This window comes from Colobus angolensis, unplaced genomic scaffold (genome assembly GCF_000951035.1).
Source record: "Colobus angolensis palliatus isolate OR3802 unplaced genomic scaffold, Cang.pa_1.0 Scaffold241, whole genome shotgun sequence".
Taxonomy (NCBI): Eukaryota; Metazoa; Chordata; class Mammalia; order Primates; family Cercopithecidae; genus Colobus; species Colobus angolensis.
This window is the reverse complement of record NW_012115611.1, coordinates 92,192-108,318: the sequence shown is the minus strand read 5'-3', so window position 1 is coordinate 108,318 and position 16,127 is coordinate 92,192. Positions and strand designations below refer to the sequence as shown.

The window sequence follows — 16,127 nt, the reverse complement described above, 5'->3', positions numbered from 1 at the left end:
AAAAAAAAAAAAAAAAGAAAAAAGGTAGAACCAAAATACCATTTCGCATCCGGTAGAATGGCTAAATTTAAAAAGACAGGTAGTAAGTATGGATAAGATGTAGACAAACTGAAACCCACAAACATTGCTGGAGGGAAAGTAAAATGGTGCAGTGCAGCAGTTTGGCACTTCTTCAAAAAAATTAAAAAGGTACCATATGACCTAGCAATTTTAAAACGTATGTTTACACAAAACTTGGATGTTTGTTTATAGAAGCATTGTTCATAACAGCTAAAAAGTAGAAACAACCCAAATGTCCATCAACTGATGAACTGTTAAATAAAATGTGGCATATGTACTTACAATGAAATATTATTTTGCAATGAAAAGAACTGAAGTACTGATACATGCTACAATATGAATAAGCCTTGAAACACATTATGACAAGTGAAACAATCTAGTCACAAAGGCTGCATATTGTTTGATTCCTTTTACATAAAATATCCAGAATAGATAAATCCATGGAGACACAAAGTAGCTTAGTGGTTGCCTAGGGATGGAGAAGATGGGTTAGCAAAGAAGAAAAGTCACCTTAGGTGATACAGTAGCCCTAGAAACAGAATAACCAGTGGTAGCTTCAACCAACTCACAAATGACACTGAGGTACAAAGGAGCTTACAGTATATCTACCACCACTGTCACACAAAAGGGAGAAAAGCCATGTGTTATCTAGTGATATAAGAGCCATTGGATGGGTTTAGGTGTCAAAAGCCACTAGAAACTTGCTACTCAAAGTATGACTCAAGGAACGACAGCAATGGCATCACCTAAAAGCTTGTTAGAAATATGAATCTAAGGCTCCACCTGAGACATCTTGAGTCAGAATCTGCATTTTAACAAAATTACCAAGTGATTTGTGTGTACATTAAAGTTTGAGAAGGCCTAGTCTAGAAGGAAGAAATTGAAGATGAAAGAAATGGGGGAGGGAAGCAAGGAAAACAATGCAAAGTTGCAAAGTGTGAAAAATCTGACTTTCTTTCATTGGGGACTGCCATCTTTACAAAACAGAATTCATACCTATAAAAAACAGCGAGGCTTATACAATCCTCTAGTGACCTCTTCTGGTTAATTTAAAAGAGGCAATTACAACCCCCCATGCATACTAGTTTCCTTAGGGTCCTTGTGGTGACACAAATATCAAGGAATAAGCAATCACTGAGGGTTACAGGTCAGGCCTGAAGTGCTTTATAGAGTATTACATTTTCTCTTAACAATCTCGTACGTAAGTATAACGATACCATTTTAGGGATGAAGAAACTAAACTCACAGATTCAGTAACCTGTTAAGAACATGAAGCTAATAAAAGTAACAGTGGAACCCAGGTCTGTCTGATACCAAAGCCTTTGCCCTTTCTATGCTACCATACTGCTTTTCAGAATGCTGAAGGTCATAAATCTTCCTAGAGAGAAGGCAAAAAGGAGTGCAAAACAGCATGGAATGTGTGATTCCAAAAAAAAAGAAAAAACAAATTAATGAAATATGGGGAAAAAATAAGTGAAATAACTCATTTTAAAGTTAAACTACCTACTCAAATTTACTAAAGAAAACAGACATATATATTCATTATAGTAGAGAAAACACTCAGTACCTGGAATAGGGAAACATGTCCTGAAAGAACTCTAATTCTGAAAAATGCAGAACATCAGTAACCTATTGCAAACACTAAAGTATGGAATGCAGTTCTCTTTCACCTTTTTTCCCTTCTTTCCCCAAATCTTCCATTTGTCATGGAAATGGATAACCCTATCATTTCTTTCTTCAACGTGTCTCTTGGTTTCACTTTAAGGTCTTCATTCTGAATGCCATTACCTAATTAGCCATTAGCTCATCTCAGAGCTAAATTACTGCAGAAGTCATCTAAACTGGTCTCTTTGTCCACATCTTTGAATCCATTCTGAACAATACTGCCATTCTAATGCCACTCAGTCTCTTCAGTGTCTCTAAAAAAAGGGAAGGTACTGGGCTCTAGAATTAGAAGTCCTTCTAACTCTAAAAGAATAATGTGTTATTTTCATCATGTCACTATTCTATAATAGTTCCTTCTTGCCAATATCAAGTTTAAAATCCTGTGCCTTTACGATCATGTTACTATTTATTTTTGTTAGGAATCCCCAAGACTACCCTAAGGTTCAATGGTTTGTCAGGAGGACTCACTAGACTCAGCATGAAAGGATACAAAGTAAAATCAATAGAGAGAAAAAGTACAAAGGGCAAAGTCCAGAGGAAACCAGGTATAAGGTTCCAAGAAATCTTCCCCAAAGGAGTCACAAAGGACACATTTAATTCCCCTAGCAATGAGCTGTGACAACACATGTGAACTACTGTCTACTAGGGAAGCTCATTATAGATTCAGAGTCCAGGGTGTTTACTGGGGTCTGGTCATATAGGAAACCTCTGCCTAGCATGTACCAAAATTCCAGGATCCCATAAGGAAAGCAGGTGTTCTGCATAAACCATACTACACAGTATTACTGTTTGCACAGTAAGCGACTCATATAAAGAGAATAGAAGAAACTCTCTCAAAATCCAAGTTTTCATATACCAGCCAAGAGCCAACATTGCAAGGAAGTCTTTGTAAAAACAGTAGTCTCAGGCCTGCTACATTAAGTCCTTTCTGGATGCTATCTATTCCTATAGTCACTATTCTGGTTAGGCTTTGCAATTTTACCTAGAATTCTATAATTTTTACTTTCCATCTATCCAAATCCAGTCCTGGAGAACCTCTTCTGTTCCATAAAGCTTTGCCAAATTCTCTCATACTTCTCTCCCCTTTCCCTGAACTCCTATTTCACTTATGTTGTACCATTAAAGCTTGTTCATTCCAGAGCATAAGCTCCTTGTGTGGAAAAACTACAGTTAAGTTCACTTGTACTATAGGGCCTAGTCAATGAACAAGACACAGGCTCTCAAAAATTCATAAGAAAGTGTAAAATAAAATCGCTTCAAGATGCACATCTGTTCTGGAAATGTTCTCTAGTGCCAGGACAAAGATGGGGAGTACTGCAGAATTCAATTAGATAAACTTAGAATGCAAGCTTTAATTCTCTGCTGTGAACCTACACAGAATCCAAGCTATTCTCCATGTTACTTCCCAGGTATAGCTCTAGATAGAAGCAAATTCTGAAAACATAACTGAATAAATATTTTACTATTTCAAAATCTAATATTTACTTGGTAAATCCAATTTGACATTTACTCAAATATCCAAATATGGATATTCTCAAAGGTTTTTAGTTAATAGAATATTTAATATGGCATTGCTTTTAATAATAGAAAACAAACAATACATCCAATGGGAAATTTATTACATATTATATTCATACAGAAGAAAATTATTCATTGATTTAAAATGTAGAAATGTATGCACTGATTTGATGATTATTTAAGCTTTTATGTTTGCAACACACCGCCTTAAATCACAAAACAATTTAGATATCTTACATAAAAACATTTATCTATATATGGAGAAATACTAAAAACACATATATCAAAATGTTAATAACAGTCCTTATCTCTGTGAGATTAAGGGTGATTTCTTGTCTTTGTCAATATTTTTTAAAAAATACATCAAGTAATATAAGTAACATACATTACTTCTGCCATGTTAATAAGTCATTAAAGATACCTATTATCAAATATGGTAAAAACCCATTAGAGTTCTATATTACATGGATTTGCATATCATGAATCAACTCATATCCCTTAAGATTTAACACTTAATTAGAATTATATAACATAGCTTTTTAAATACTAGTTATATTCCTTAAAACTAGCATTAATAACTTGTCATTTACTATATGGATCCAACATTTCAAAAAGCAGTGAAAGACTTAGGAACAGGGTTTTGGTTCTCCTCAAGTGACTCAGTCAGAACATCTTGAACAAGGTAATTTAATTTCACACAGCAACTCCATGAAAGGATTTTGATGACATCTCTAGGACTGCTGATTGTAAGGTATCAAGTTTACCTGCCTATAATAACTCAATGGCCCAAATCATTTTATTTTCAACTGACAATCACAGTTTTGGTACTTATGTGTATCACTGGTAATTGCAAGCTTAAGAGCAGCATGAAAAAACCTACACTTAACTCCACGGCTATCTAGAAAAATAATACTCTTAATTTAGGACATGCTCTTACCTTATCAAAAAGGTGATCTCTATATTGCTGTTGAGTAACAAATTTTTTATAACATATTACACAAGCAAAGGAGCTGAAGAAAGGTCCATGTAGTGTAATTGTTGGATCACATGGAGAGTGATCAAACCTACTCAGCAAAAGAGAGGTAACATTAGATAAATCTGCCTTCTAGGGAAACAACTATGTCACTTCATTTGTGAAGCTAAACACATACACACACATTCAGAACTTTGCGCTTTTCTACAGAAATATTAAGTAACGTTCTTCATATATAGTAAATATCAAGTGGTTCCCATATGCTCAGTAATTCCCTCAGAAAGTGAGCAAAAGTTAATGCAAGATTTCATATGTACTAACTAGCCGATAAAACAGATTTAGGCATTTCTTACCAAACTGGTAAACTTCCTGTTTGAAAATTGTAAGTCCAGCGTCTTTTACTTCTTGCCTTGGTTACCACAAGACTTACAACTAACTTTAAATAATTAATCACTGCAATAATAATCTCATGCTAAGATTTCTAGTACACTTGTTCCCCCAATGGCTTTTAATCCTTTTAATGTTCATTTTTAACATTTAATAAATCTGCATTATTTTAAACTGCCTGGAGCACTTTAGCTAAGATATAGTATGCTACTGAGTTTTGTTCCCTCCCTGACCCCAGGTCCAGCTTTGACTTTACGTGGTTTTTCACAGAATGCTGCAACTCCCTCTAGAAGCTTCTCTTGATAAGGTAAGGAATAAGTACAGTAAGACATATGGAAAAGGCAATGGCTTGGAGCCCCAAACTCTCAATTTCCCATTCTTCAACTATTAGAAAGGGAGGCTATGGGGATTCAAACATTAATACAACCTTCCCTTGATACCTACTTTCTCAAGCTTCACTATTCAAAAACTCAGTAAACTGGCTGGGCGCGGTGGCTCACGCCTGTAATCCCAGCACTTTGGAAGGCTGAGGTGGGCAGACTGCTTGAGGTCAGGAGTTCAAGACCAGCTTGGGCAACATGGCAAAGCCACGTTTCTGCAAAAAATACAAAAATTAGCTGGGTGTGGGGGCGTACACCAGTAGTCCCAACTACTCAGGAGGCTGAGATGGGAGGATGGGAGGATCCCTTGAGCCCGGGAGGTGGAAGCTGCACTGGACTCCATCCTGGGCAACAGAGTAAGACCCTATCTCAAAAAAAAAACAAAAACAAACAAACAAAACCACCAAACTCAGTAAATTGATAAAATGGGTTTCAATAAATAGAATTTTTATTATTAATTTTGCTTACATTAGTTTGCTTTTAACATTTATTTTGTAATGCCTATTACCTTTCTTCAGGATAAATAACTGTACGTGCTCCTTGTCTCTTGAAACTTACATTTATGGGCTAGATTTCTCTAAAACTAACCTATCTGGATTTCAATGGAAAAAGTCTGTTTAGAACTCTGTAAGCTGTATCAGGGAAAAATCAATATTTAAAAGCTATACCCATAAAGCTAAAAGGTACACCCACTAGAAGAATCTGACTGCACCAATTATGAAAAAATTATATCATAATGGCATAAAATAATTTGAGTTTGGAATATAAAGCTATATAATCATAATAGCAAAGGTGCATTACGCTTTCATTTTATGAAATCACTTTGTAGCTCACTAGATCCTCAGCATTCACTATTCTGAATATCCTACTTACCTTTTCAAATGTCCTAAGAGAAGGTGCCCATTGTCAAACTCCTTGTTACAGTGCATTATAGGACATAAAATTGGTTTCCCAGACACCCGCATTTGGCCTCCTCTTCGGAATGAACTTTTTGTTCCAGAATTAATTGTGCCTGTTTTGAGTCCTGTATCATCAGAATATGAATTCTTAGGTTATTATTTCAGATACTTATCCTTTGGGCTAGTGATCAAAATTAGGACAAAACAATGAAAATTATGATATAGCATCAACTGGATGATCCTAATTATAATTGTTTACCTCTCTTATAAAAGATATAATAATCTAAAAGTAAATAAGTTGTGACCAAAAAAAGTCCTTAATATTACCTAGTAGCATTCTCTCTCTTTTTTTTTTTTTTTTTTGAGATGGGCATCTTGCTATATTTCCTAGGCTCAGTCAATCCTTCTGCTGTCACTCAAACTACAGAAACATGTCACCATGCCCAGCTCCAAGTAGCATTCCCTTTAGGAAAAAAAAATCCTTTTCTTTAAGTTCAACAGCTAAGATGTGTTAAAGACCAAATGCATTAGAAGGTTACGCCCCTACTCCCTTCATTTTGAGCAGGTGGGACTATAGGTACATGCCACCATGCCCAGCTAATATTTTTATTTTTTGTAGAGACAGGGTCTCTCAATGTTGCCCAGGCTGGTCTCAAACTCCTGACCTGAAGTGATCCTCCCACCTTGGCCTCCCAAAATGCTGGGATTACAGGCATAAGACACTGTGCCCAGCCCAATCTTTTCCTCTAAGTCTTATTTTCTCTTTTAACTATTTTCGCTATGTTGTAAATTTAGCTATACTATAGAGGGTCTGAGCTCTATGAAAATTATATTAAACATAACTGGGGTAGAGAGGATGGAGTGAAGACAGCAGGGATGCAAGGAGGGTAAGTGTGTTATTTTCCGAGGAATCAAGCCACTGATCAATCAGCTCCAATTTGGACATCAAGTAATATAAGGGCAAGGGATAACAAATTTATAGAACACAAACCAGAGATTTACTTATTGTTGATATCTCTCCCCTTTCTACTTATCCTATTTTGTCCTTTCTCTTTTTCCCTTTTAAAAGCCAATTAGGAAATAGTTTGTCTACCATTTTATTCTCTTAATTAATTAATCCTCCTTTATCCTGGTCCATTTTTCACCCCTTTCTTTCTTTATAATTTTGATCTTAAAGTCACAAAACTTGTAGATGAATCCCCCAGCCAAATGTCCTCAGGGAAACTCCCAACACATGATATATGAAGAAAAATTTAAAGAGTTAAGTTGTATAAAAACAACTGCAAAACAACCACAAGTATTCTGATTCACAGACAGTTTGATTACTCTCTCTTTTATTATTATCTCTTGTGGACTATTTCACTCAAATGCTTTGAATATTTCATATAGCAAAAAACTAAATATTTATCTTTATTGAATATTCTACAAAGCCCTAAGCATTTAAATAGAATTATTCTCTTAAGACAATATGATTTTTAAATCCCAAAATTGTTATATATGATTAAGGTTTTAATTGCTTTTCCTCTCCTTTAGTCTTTATTGGAGGAATGCCTCCATCAAACTGTCAAAATGTTTATAAATGTGTTCTGATAACAAATAATGGACAGCATGGAATTAATCATATTTTAGTCTTAAAGAGGCATTAAAATGACAATATACTTTTTTATCTTTAACATTCTTAATGTAGTAAGAATTATGACAACTTTTATAATTGTCCACCCACATTCCAGATGTTTCCTATTAGGACCTTTATTTAGCTATAAATAATGGCTCTGGATAAAAATAAAGTTGGAGAAGCCAATTCCTGGGTGGAGGGATGGGGAGGCTTCCCCATGGAAATGCAAAATACAGAGATTTAAACAGTTTTTTTCTTAAATAGTACAGACAGCATTTTAAAAAATTATAATACTAAGTATTCAAATTTATGCAAACTGACCAACTCTAAAAATCCATAAAGAATGGATTGTCCAACATTAGAATAATTATAAATAAAGTACTTAAAATACTTCTAATGAAAGAACTGAATTATAACAGCTGAGTACTGTATTTCGAAACAGACTGAATGAGTCCTTTAATGCTCCTGAGAAGTAGAATCTCACTCTCTATAATTAAAGAGAACAGTGATTCCTCTCTCTTTTCCCCAGCTACATGCTCTTAAAGGATCTCAGCACTCTCTAAAGCTCATTTATGGAATAGCACCATACCAAATATAGCCCAATACTATAGCAGCTGTTCAGGCAACAGATTCCAAACTTTATTTTTACATTGCCTCAGAGACCAAGCAAAAAGCTGAGCCCATCACACAAAAAAGGGCAAAACTACAGACCTTAACTCCAGGCTTAAGCTCATCAGCCATCAAAAAGCCAGTACTGAAAGGCAGAGAAAACACTAATCTTGAAAGTACCATAAAGACACAGCTAAATAACTCATTTGATCCTACTTGACCTGCTCAGGGAAATACAAAAACAGATGCTCAAGATTCAATTTACAATGCATTACAATATTCTGACAATCTGGAGGCCAGATATTAAGCCTGAAGGGCGTATTGCTGGCCCAACTACCATTCTATATAGGACTTGAAAGTGTCAGACTCATGAGATAATTTTTAGAAGAGACCTTAGAGATGATAAAGTCTTCTAGTTCTAGCCCATTTTCCTATCTACCTAGGGATCTTTCCCAAAAGTACAGATGCCCTATAAGAATCTCTGGAGATAATGAGGTGTAGGCATCTGTTTAAAAGGTCCCAGAATATTCTGATGCAGCAAAGATGACACCACTGAGCTAGTCATTAACTTCTTCCACTGAGAACTGAATGTACATGAAGAGGGATTTTAAAAACTATAAGCTTTCAAAAAACACCCCAAGAGGCAAAACCATTTACCATATTTTCTATGTGTCTTTTGCCAAAGTAGATCTGGAACGTCATATAATTTTTTTGTTTAATAACAGTAAGATTTGGAACCCAAGTTCTAGGCTTCCTTTCTGTGTTCATTATGCAAATATTTATAGCCTACCTCTATAAAAATTCAACCAACATTCATTGAGTATCTCTACGCTGAACATTCTTTTAAGGAATCGACACTAAAAAGTATTAGTAAGATTTGGTCTTTGTGCCCAAGAAGCATATAGTCAGGTAGAAGAGACAGACACATAAATGGATCAATCCAACAAAATAAATACTGTATTAGTGAAATGAATAAAGTACTGAGATCACAGATGGCTGAGTAACCAAACTTATATAGAATAAATCTAGATAGGCTTATCACATAATTGGACATAATATACAATAACCATATTAACTCGGCAATCCCTAGTACTGTATTATTTGTTGGCCATGTAAAACCCCACAGGCAAATAAGAAGAAAACAAAGAAAAAGGTTTTTGGGGGAAGGAGGGGAGTTTGCGAGGCACAAGCAGGTTGATAAGGAGAAAATACAGTTTCAGGGCATGGCCAAGTGTCAAAAATGTTGATTATGTCAGGTATCAAATGGAATGGACTGCTAAGTACTAATAAATATAAATTATTAGAATTCTTTTATAAGTGGCAATTTGATCCCATTCAAAGGAAAGCCCTTGAAAACTAACTTTAGAATCCAAGATACCTAAATTCAACAAAGTTAAGCATCGCATGCATAGATATTTCTATGACCTTTTGCAATTAAACTTTGTTGGATTAAATCCACAGCTAAGGTTTCTGTGGATATCCTGACCCTTTAAAGGCAGAGTAGATATTCTTAAAGACAAGACAGGAAAGTTGTCATGGTGGGACTCTCCTATTGGCTCTTGAAAATTCCACCAAATTATCTGGTGGAGTAAGAAATGTTCCACAACAACTCTTCAAGGAATCTAAGATCTGCAAAGAGTTAGTAATGAAGAAGCTACCCAATGTTTTGACAAGTCTCCTATGATGATGCTTCCTTATTAAATATCTACATAGGCTGCACTGATGAATAAATAAGTAAACATGAATCCTCTAGATCTCAGTTTAAATTCCATTTCCTTAGAGAAGCTAAGGACCTCAAATAATCTGTTACACACCTCCCGTGGACATATGTACTACTTCATGCAATAACTATTAAACATATAAATGAATAAATGAGTAATATCCAATGAGCTCAGGTACGACCTATATTGCTTATACTCAAATATACTTGTGCCAAAGAAGAAAGACAATGGGCAAAGTAGGCCATTATAAAGTAGGCCATTATGAGGTGATATTAGTATCACTGAAACAAAATTTAATACCTTATATGCTTATTAGCAACAGCATAAAACAGATGTACTTTCTGCCTTAAGGCTTTGGGGAAGCTAGGTAACCTTAGTGTAATTTCTAAAGAATACCTGGCATTTTTAGCCACTGGTCCACACACAGTCTTGCTGCTTCTGTATCAGAATGTCCTCGAATAAATTCCAATTCTTGTAACCCATGAGCATGCTGAAAATCAATTTTTTCCTGAAGACATTAAGAAAAAACTCAATTAAGATTACTAACCTGTTTTGCTTGAGAAAAGGATTTTGACACATTAGTGATCAGAAAATACTGATTACTTTTTATCCCTAGAACTCCACATCTAGAAATTTATGCCAAAGAAATACATCAAAATAAAAATGCATGCTCTAAGATGTGTATACCAGTGTTACTGCACAAAATTCACTACAACCTACATCCCTAACAACAGGGTATTGTTTAAATAAATTATGGTATGTACATTTGATGAATGTCATTAAAAACATTAGCCAAATTTTTCAAAGGTGTGGGAATATACTTTTGATATCAAGTAGTTTGCCAAATTGTATTGAACAAATGAGGCAAAATATAAGCAAAGAATAATTTCAATCCATATGCAACTATATCTGCAGAGGGGAAAAAAAGCCTGAAAATAGATGTATTAAAAGTTATTAAGGCTACTTCTAGGAATTTCCATTTAAAGGATTATTTTCAAACTTTTATGTATTTTTTCAAATTTTCCATATTTAATCTGGAACATACAGAAGGAACCTAATAAGTATTTGTTCATTGAGTAATATTAATAACATAACTCATTAGCACTTAATATGTGCCAGTATAAAGCACTTGTTGCCATCTAGACCAAGGGTTGACAAACTTTTCCAAAGTGCTAGTTAATATTTCATTACGGCTTTGCAGGCCATAGAGTCTTTACTGTCACTACTGAACTCTGCCATTGTAGCAGGAGAGCAGCCACAAACAAAATGTAAACAAGTGAGTATAGCAGTGTCCCAATAAATCTTTATTTATAGCAGGCAGCAGGCCAATGACAATGCTGAACTAGATGCTCTGTATTGCTAAAAGCCTAATCTTTCTAGTTACCCATAAAACTATTTGTATATTTTCTAATCATGTGTATTAAAATTAACACTTATTGGCCACTAACCATGTGTGAGGCAGTTTTAAAAAGACTTTAGATTTTAGGTATTATTGTTCCCATTTTATGATGAAAAACCTGACGTACAGAGAGGTCAAATAAATTGCCCAAGGATATATAACAATGTCAGAATTCAAACCCTGGCAATCTGATTCTAGACTTCCAGCACTAACGAGTATAATCATACTGCCTCTCAAATAAATTTACATGTACTTCAAAAAGAATCAAGAGTCAGCAACACTGGATTTGTAAGATATAAACCATAATAATGTATGGCCTAGCTATCAGTGTAACAGGGTTTTCTATCAGGAAGGATAAGTGAGGGGAAAGAGTAGATCAAGATTTTAATCTGAAGAAAATCTACATGACATTGTTCAAATTAGATCCATGGAATACTACTTCTCATGAATGTTAATATGCATTACATGCCTTTTTTTAAATTCTCTGTAATCAAATTAAATATAGAAACACTAGTTTTAACACAAAATTTAAAAGGTTACTTTCATGTAGGACTACTAAAGTCCTAAAGTGCTAATGTGCACTGTATTTTTCATACATAGAGTATGCAGTATCCCAACTTCAAAAATCGCCAAATACTTTTTCTTTTTTTTTTTTTTTTTTGAAACAGAGTCTTGCTCTGTCCCCAGGCTTTATTAAAGCCATGCAATCTCGGCCCACTGCAACCTCCGACTCGCTGGTTCAAGTGATTCTCCTGCCTCAGCCTCCCAAGTAGCTGGGACTACAGGCGCCCGCCACCTCGCCCGGCTAGTTTTTGTATTTTTAGTAGAGACGGGGTTTCACCGTGTTAGCCAGGATGGTCTCGATCTCCTGACCTCGTGATCCGCCCGTCTCGGCCTCCCAAAGTGCTGGGATTACAGGCTTGAGCCACCGCGCCCGGCCTACTTTTTCAAAGTGTATCCAACAGGATCACTATACTGAATAACATGCAATAAGAAACAAACAATAGTAAAATCAAAGTTAGCCTATCCAAAGAAAGCAATAGCCCAATAGATATATTCTAAGCCATCTTATATATTAAATTAGACCATTTATCAAAGTTCCTTGCAATAATCCATTATAATAAAAACCCTTCAATTAAAGTAATATAATTGAGATTAAATATTACTACATACCAACTACTAGCATACTTATTTTAACAATTTCCAATAATTAAAATTAAATAGGTTTTTTTTTCAAGTTCTCAGGCATTTCTTACAATAGAATTTGAACTCTATGAACATGCATAGTCGATGCTCAAAAAACACTTATTGAAATCATCCTAAAATTAGCCACCCTTTTTCTCTATCACAAAGCAACTTTCAAAAACTTCAGGGTTACACCCTTTCTTGCAATTCGTCTTAACTCCTGGAATATCAATACACAAAGCTGGTAGTTAGTCAAATGGTCAGCATAACACATGATCTCTGAAAGTGAAGTATCCAGTGAAGATTTTGGGTTTCTTTGTTTGTTTGTTTTTTTGAGACAGTCTCGCTCTGTTGCCCAGGCTGGAGTGCACTGGCACGATCTTGGCTCACTGGAACCTCCGCCTCCCGGGTTCAAGCGATTCTCCAGCCTCAGTCTCCCAAGTAGCTGGGATTGCAGGCATGTGCCACCACACCTGGCTAATTTTTTTTTAATTTTTAGTAGAGACAGGGTTTCACCATGTTGGCCAAGCTTGTCTCGAACTACTGACCTCAGGTGATCTATCCACCTCGTCCTCCCAAAGTGCTGGAATTACAGGCATGAGCCATGGGGTCTAGACTCCAGTGAAGATTTTAATGAATATTCCTTTTTTCTTCTTTGAAACCTCTCCAGCACAAAAGTAAGATAACTTACTTTAATAATGAAGACACCAACAATTCACAAAGGCCTACAACAGTTGAAAGACATTTTCTATAGTGTCTAATTTTAGCCAGAATTATCATTCACTAGAATTCTTTAAAAATTATTTCTATTTCAGTTTCATTATCTTCCTTTCTGGGTAGTTTGTTGTTGTTGTTGTTGTTGTTTTGTCATCTACTTTTAAAAAATAAGTAATCCATAAAGGGAATCAAGTTAGAAAAACAAAATTATGGCTGGATAGCAAGCAATGAGCTTGCTATGTGAGTCATTTTCTTCCTTAAAGAAGAATGAAATCTAGACAAATTTATTCTTTCCAACTGGTTAAACAAAAAATTCACAATTTCTAAAAAGATATTCAATGTAAAGTATTTAATAAAATGAATGACCATTTACATGGGTGGAGACTGAAACTACCCTTGAGAAAAAACTTAGTTGTCACAGTGACTATACAAGATTCTGGGCTCATCACAAAAACTTTATTATCTATGTAGCCATTAAGATTGCCTGGGAAAAGAAGCTAGCATCACTTCGGAAACCTGAGGGAAAGTAAGACAGTTTGCAAGTAATTCCTCTGTCAAAGAGATATGACACATAAAAAAAATCAAACAATATACTTATAGTTCGGGGGGAGGGGAACTTCCTTAAAATTGAATAGTGTTTCTGCCAGGATAAAAATAATATTTTGTGTGTTTGCATATATGTGTGTGTCTGTGTGCACATATGTATATATGCAATAAACATTTTAAACATACAATTAGAATACCATAGTCTAATTTAATTGATATTACATCATAAAGTAAAAGCCCCCAAACTAGCTTATTTCTAAATTTAAACACCATTTTATAACAGATTAGGATGCTACAGAAATACACAAATTACTTTATAATAACCAATGAATAAGGAATCCAAAACGTGCATGCTAAAATTACAAAATCATAGTGCTTATTCTGACCTGGGAGAATCCCTAAACTGTCCATTCACAGAATGAAACCCAAAGTCTATAAAACTAGTGATCTACTGAAATCTAAACAGCTGCTGGCCAGAGGTATGGTTTAAATTTCTATTTTTGTACTTTAGTATGGAGTTTTTTACCCAACGTATCAACATTCTGCTCCTAAAGGACATTTGTCAGTATTGAGGGAATTCTTTAAGTAATTTCATTTGGGGCCTTCTAAAGCAAGTCAAGGAAAAAATTTATACCATGCAAGATTCTAAAAATGGGCTTCATTTCCACACAGCCGTTCATCTACAAACCTGCTTCAAATTTCTTCCTTTCAGTAATGGATTTAATTTGGAAGGATAAGCTAAAATTTGAGAAAGCAGTCTGGTTCTATCCAGTAGAAAATAATCTTTCAACAGCTTATATCTATAAAAGCCCTGATAACTCTTTTCACTCTTATGATAAAATAACCAGAAACTTGTTAACTGCTCATCTGCTTTGAGAAATCCATTATTTTTAATTCTCAAAAATGAAGTCCACTCAGTTAATTCTATTTTTCTTCTTTTCCTATATACAGATAAGAATCCAACAAACTAAAAATAGATGTAAAAAGCTGTTATCAATAACTATTATCAAATTTATGAGCGATCTAGGGTACATGCTGAGCTTTGATTAAATCTTTTTTTTATTAAAGGCTTCTCTTTACAACCTTTATTATAAGTAATTTTTAATTATATAAAATACTGATTAAAATAGCCACATACTCTGAACGCTCTATTCTTCTCTTCTTTCTGCTGTTTCTCCACTTCAACATGGCGGGCTAAACGAGCCAGAGTTAAAGCAACTTTATCCTTCTGATGATCAATATGGTCTTTACGTTTAACATTCTCCTATAATAGAAAAATAATTTTCATTCCTTTTGATTAACAAAATTAGCATTTGGATAACATACATCCATTCATCAAACAGCTACTATACTAAAGAACCATTTACTCGAGTTATATTTGTAAGAACCTATTTTGTGTATTGTATGTTTTATGTAGTATTTTGTAGGTCTGTCAAGTATCCACCAGCATCTTTGGTTTTCAAGAAGTTAGACAAATGAGCTACTAGGGCATTTATCATCTTTATTCACTTAAAAGCTGAAGAATAAACTCTTCTTAGATCTGTCAGAGAGGTGGGGTCATCAGGCAAAGTGCCAACCCCTAAAATTGGAAAGAGAGAGGTAAATAAACAACATCAACTTACTAAAGGGGAAACCTTCTAGCAGGAACCTCCATAGGAAACTAAACTCTAATTGATGCTTAGCATGGAGAAGCCTGAAAGTTAAAAATTCCAGGGAAGCCAGCCATACAGGGACCCTCACATATGATCCTATATTAATAGATGCAGAAAAAGCATTTAACAAAATCCAGCACCCACTCATGAGAAAAACTCTCAGCAAAGTAAGAAGAGAAGGGAACTTTCTTCAATTTATAAAGATCATCTACAAAAAACCTACAGCTAACACCACCATTTAATGATGAGAAACAGAAAGTCTTCACACTAAGATAAGGAACAAGGCAAGGATATCCCCTCTTGCCACTCGCAACATTGTACTAGAAGTCCTAGCCATTTAATGAAGTAAGATGAGAAAAAGAAATAAAAGGTATACAGATTGCGAAGGAAGAAATAAAACTTTTTGTTTGCATCCATGTAGAAAATCCAAAATAATTAACAGAATCATTCCTAGAACTAATAAGCAATTATAGCAAGGTTGCAGGATACAAGGTTAATACACAAGTCAATTGATTTCATATATATCAGCAATGAACAAGTGGTATTTGAAATTAAAAAATCACCACTTACATTAGTACTCCCTCCAGATGAAATACTTAGGTATAAATATAACAAAATGTGTACATCTGTATGAAGAAAACTACAAAACTCTGATGAAAGAACTCAAAAAACTTTTTTTTTTCATTTTTATTTCACATTCAAGGGTACATTTGAGAGTTTGTTACAAGGGTATACTGCATGGTGCCGAACTTTGGGCTTCTACTGATTCCATCACCCAGAGAATGAACATAGTGTCCAATA

The 16,127-nt window shown here is 34.8% G+C and overlaps 1 protein-coding gene across 2 annotated transcripts in view; it reads right to left on the bottom strand.

The window, feature by feature from the left end:
- The window catches only part of ZNF451 (zinc finger protein 451), an 83,369-nt gene that overhangs the window by 33,451 nt on the left and 33,791 nt on the right, over positions 1–16,127 (bottom strand). For both annotated transcript variants that reach the window (XM_011945617.1, XM_011945618.1), the window contains exons 4-7: positions 14,813–14,938; positions 10,224–10,335; positions 5,857–6,007; positions 4,181–4,307 (exon numbers count right to left, since the gene is read on the bottom strand). In XM_011945617.1, the coding sequence (XP_011801007.1) occupies positions 4,181–4,307; positions 5,857–6,007; positions 10,224–10,335; positions 14,813–14,938 (516 nt within the window). The remainder of the gene's footprint in view (positions 1–4,180; positions 4,308–5,856; positions 6,008–10,223; positions 10,336–14,812; positions 14,939–16,127) is intronic.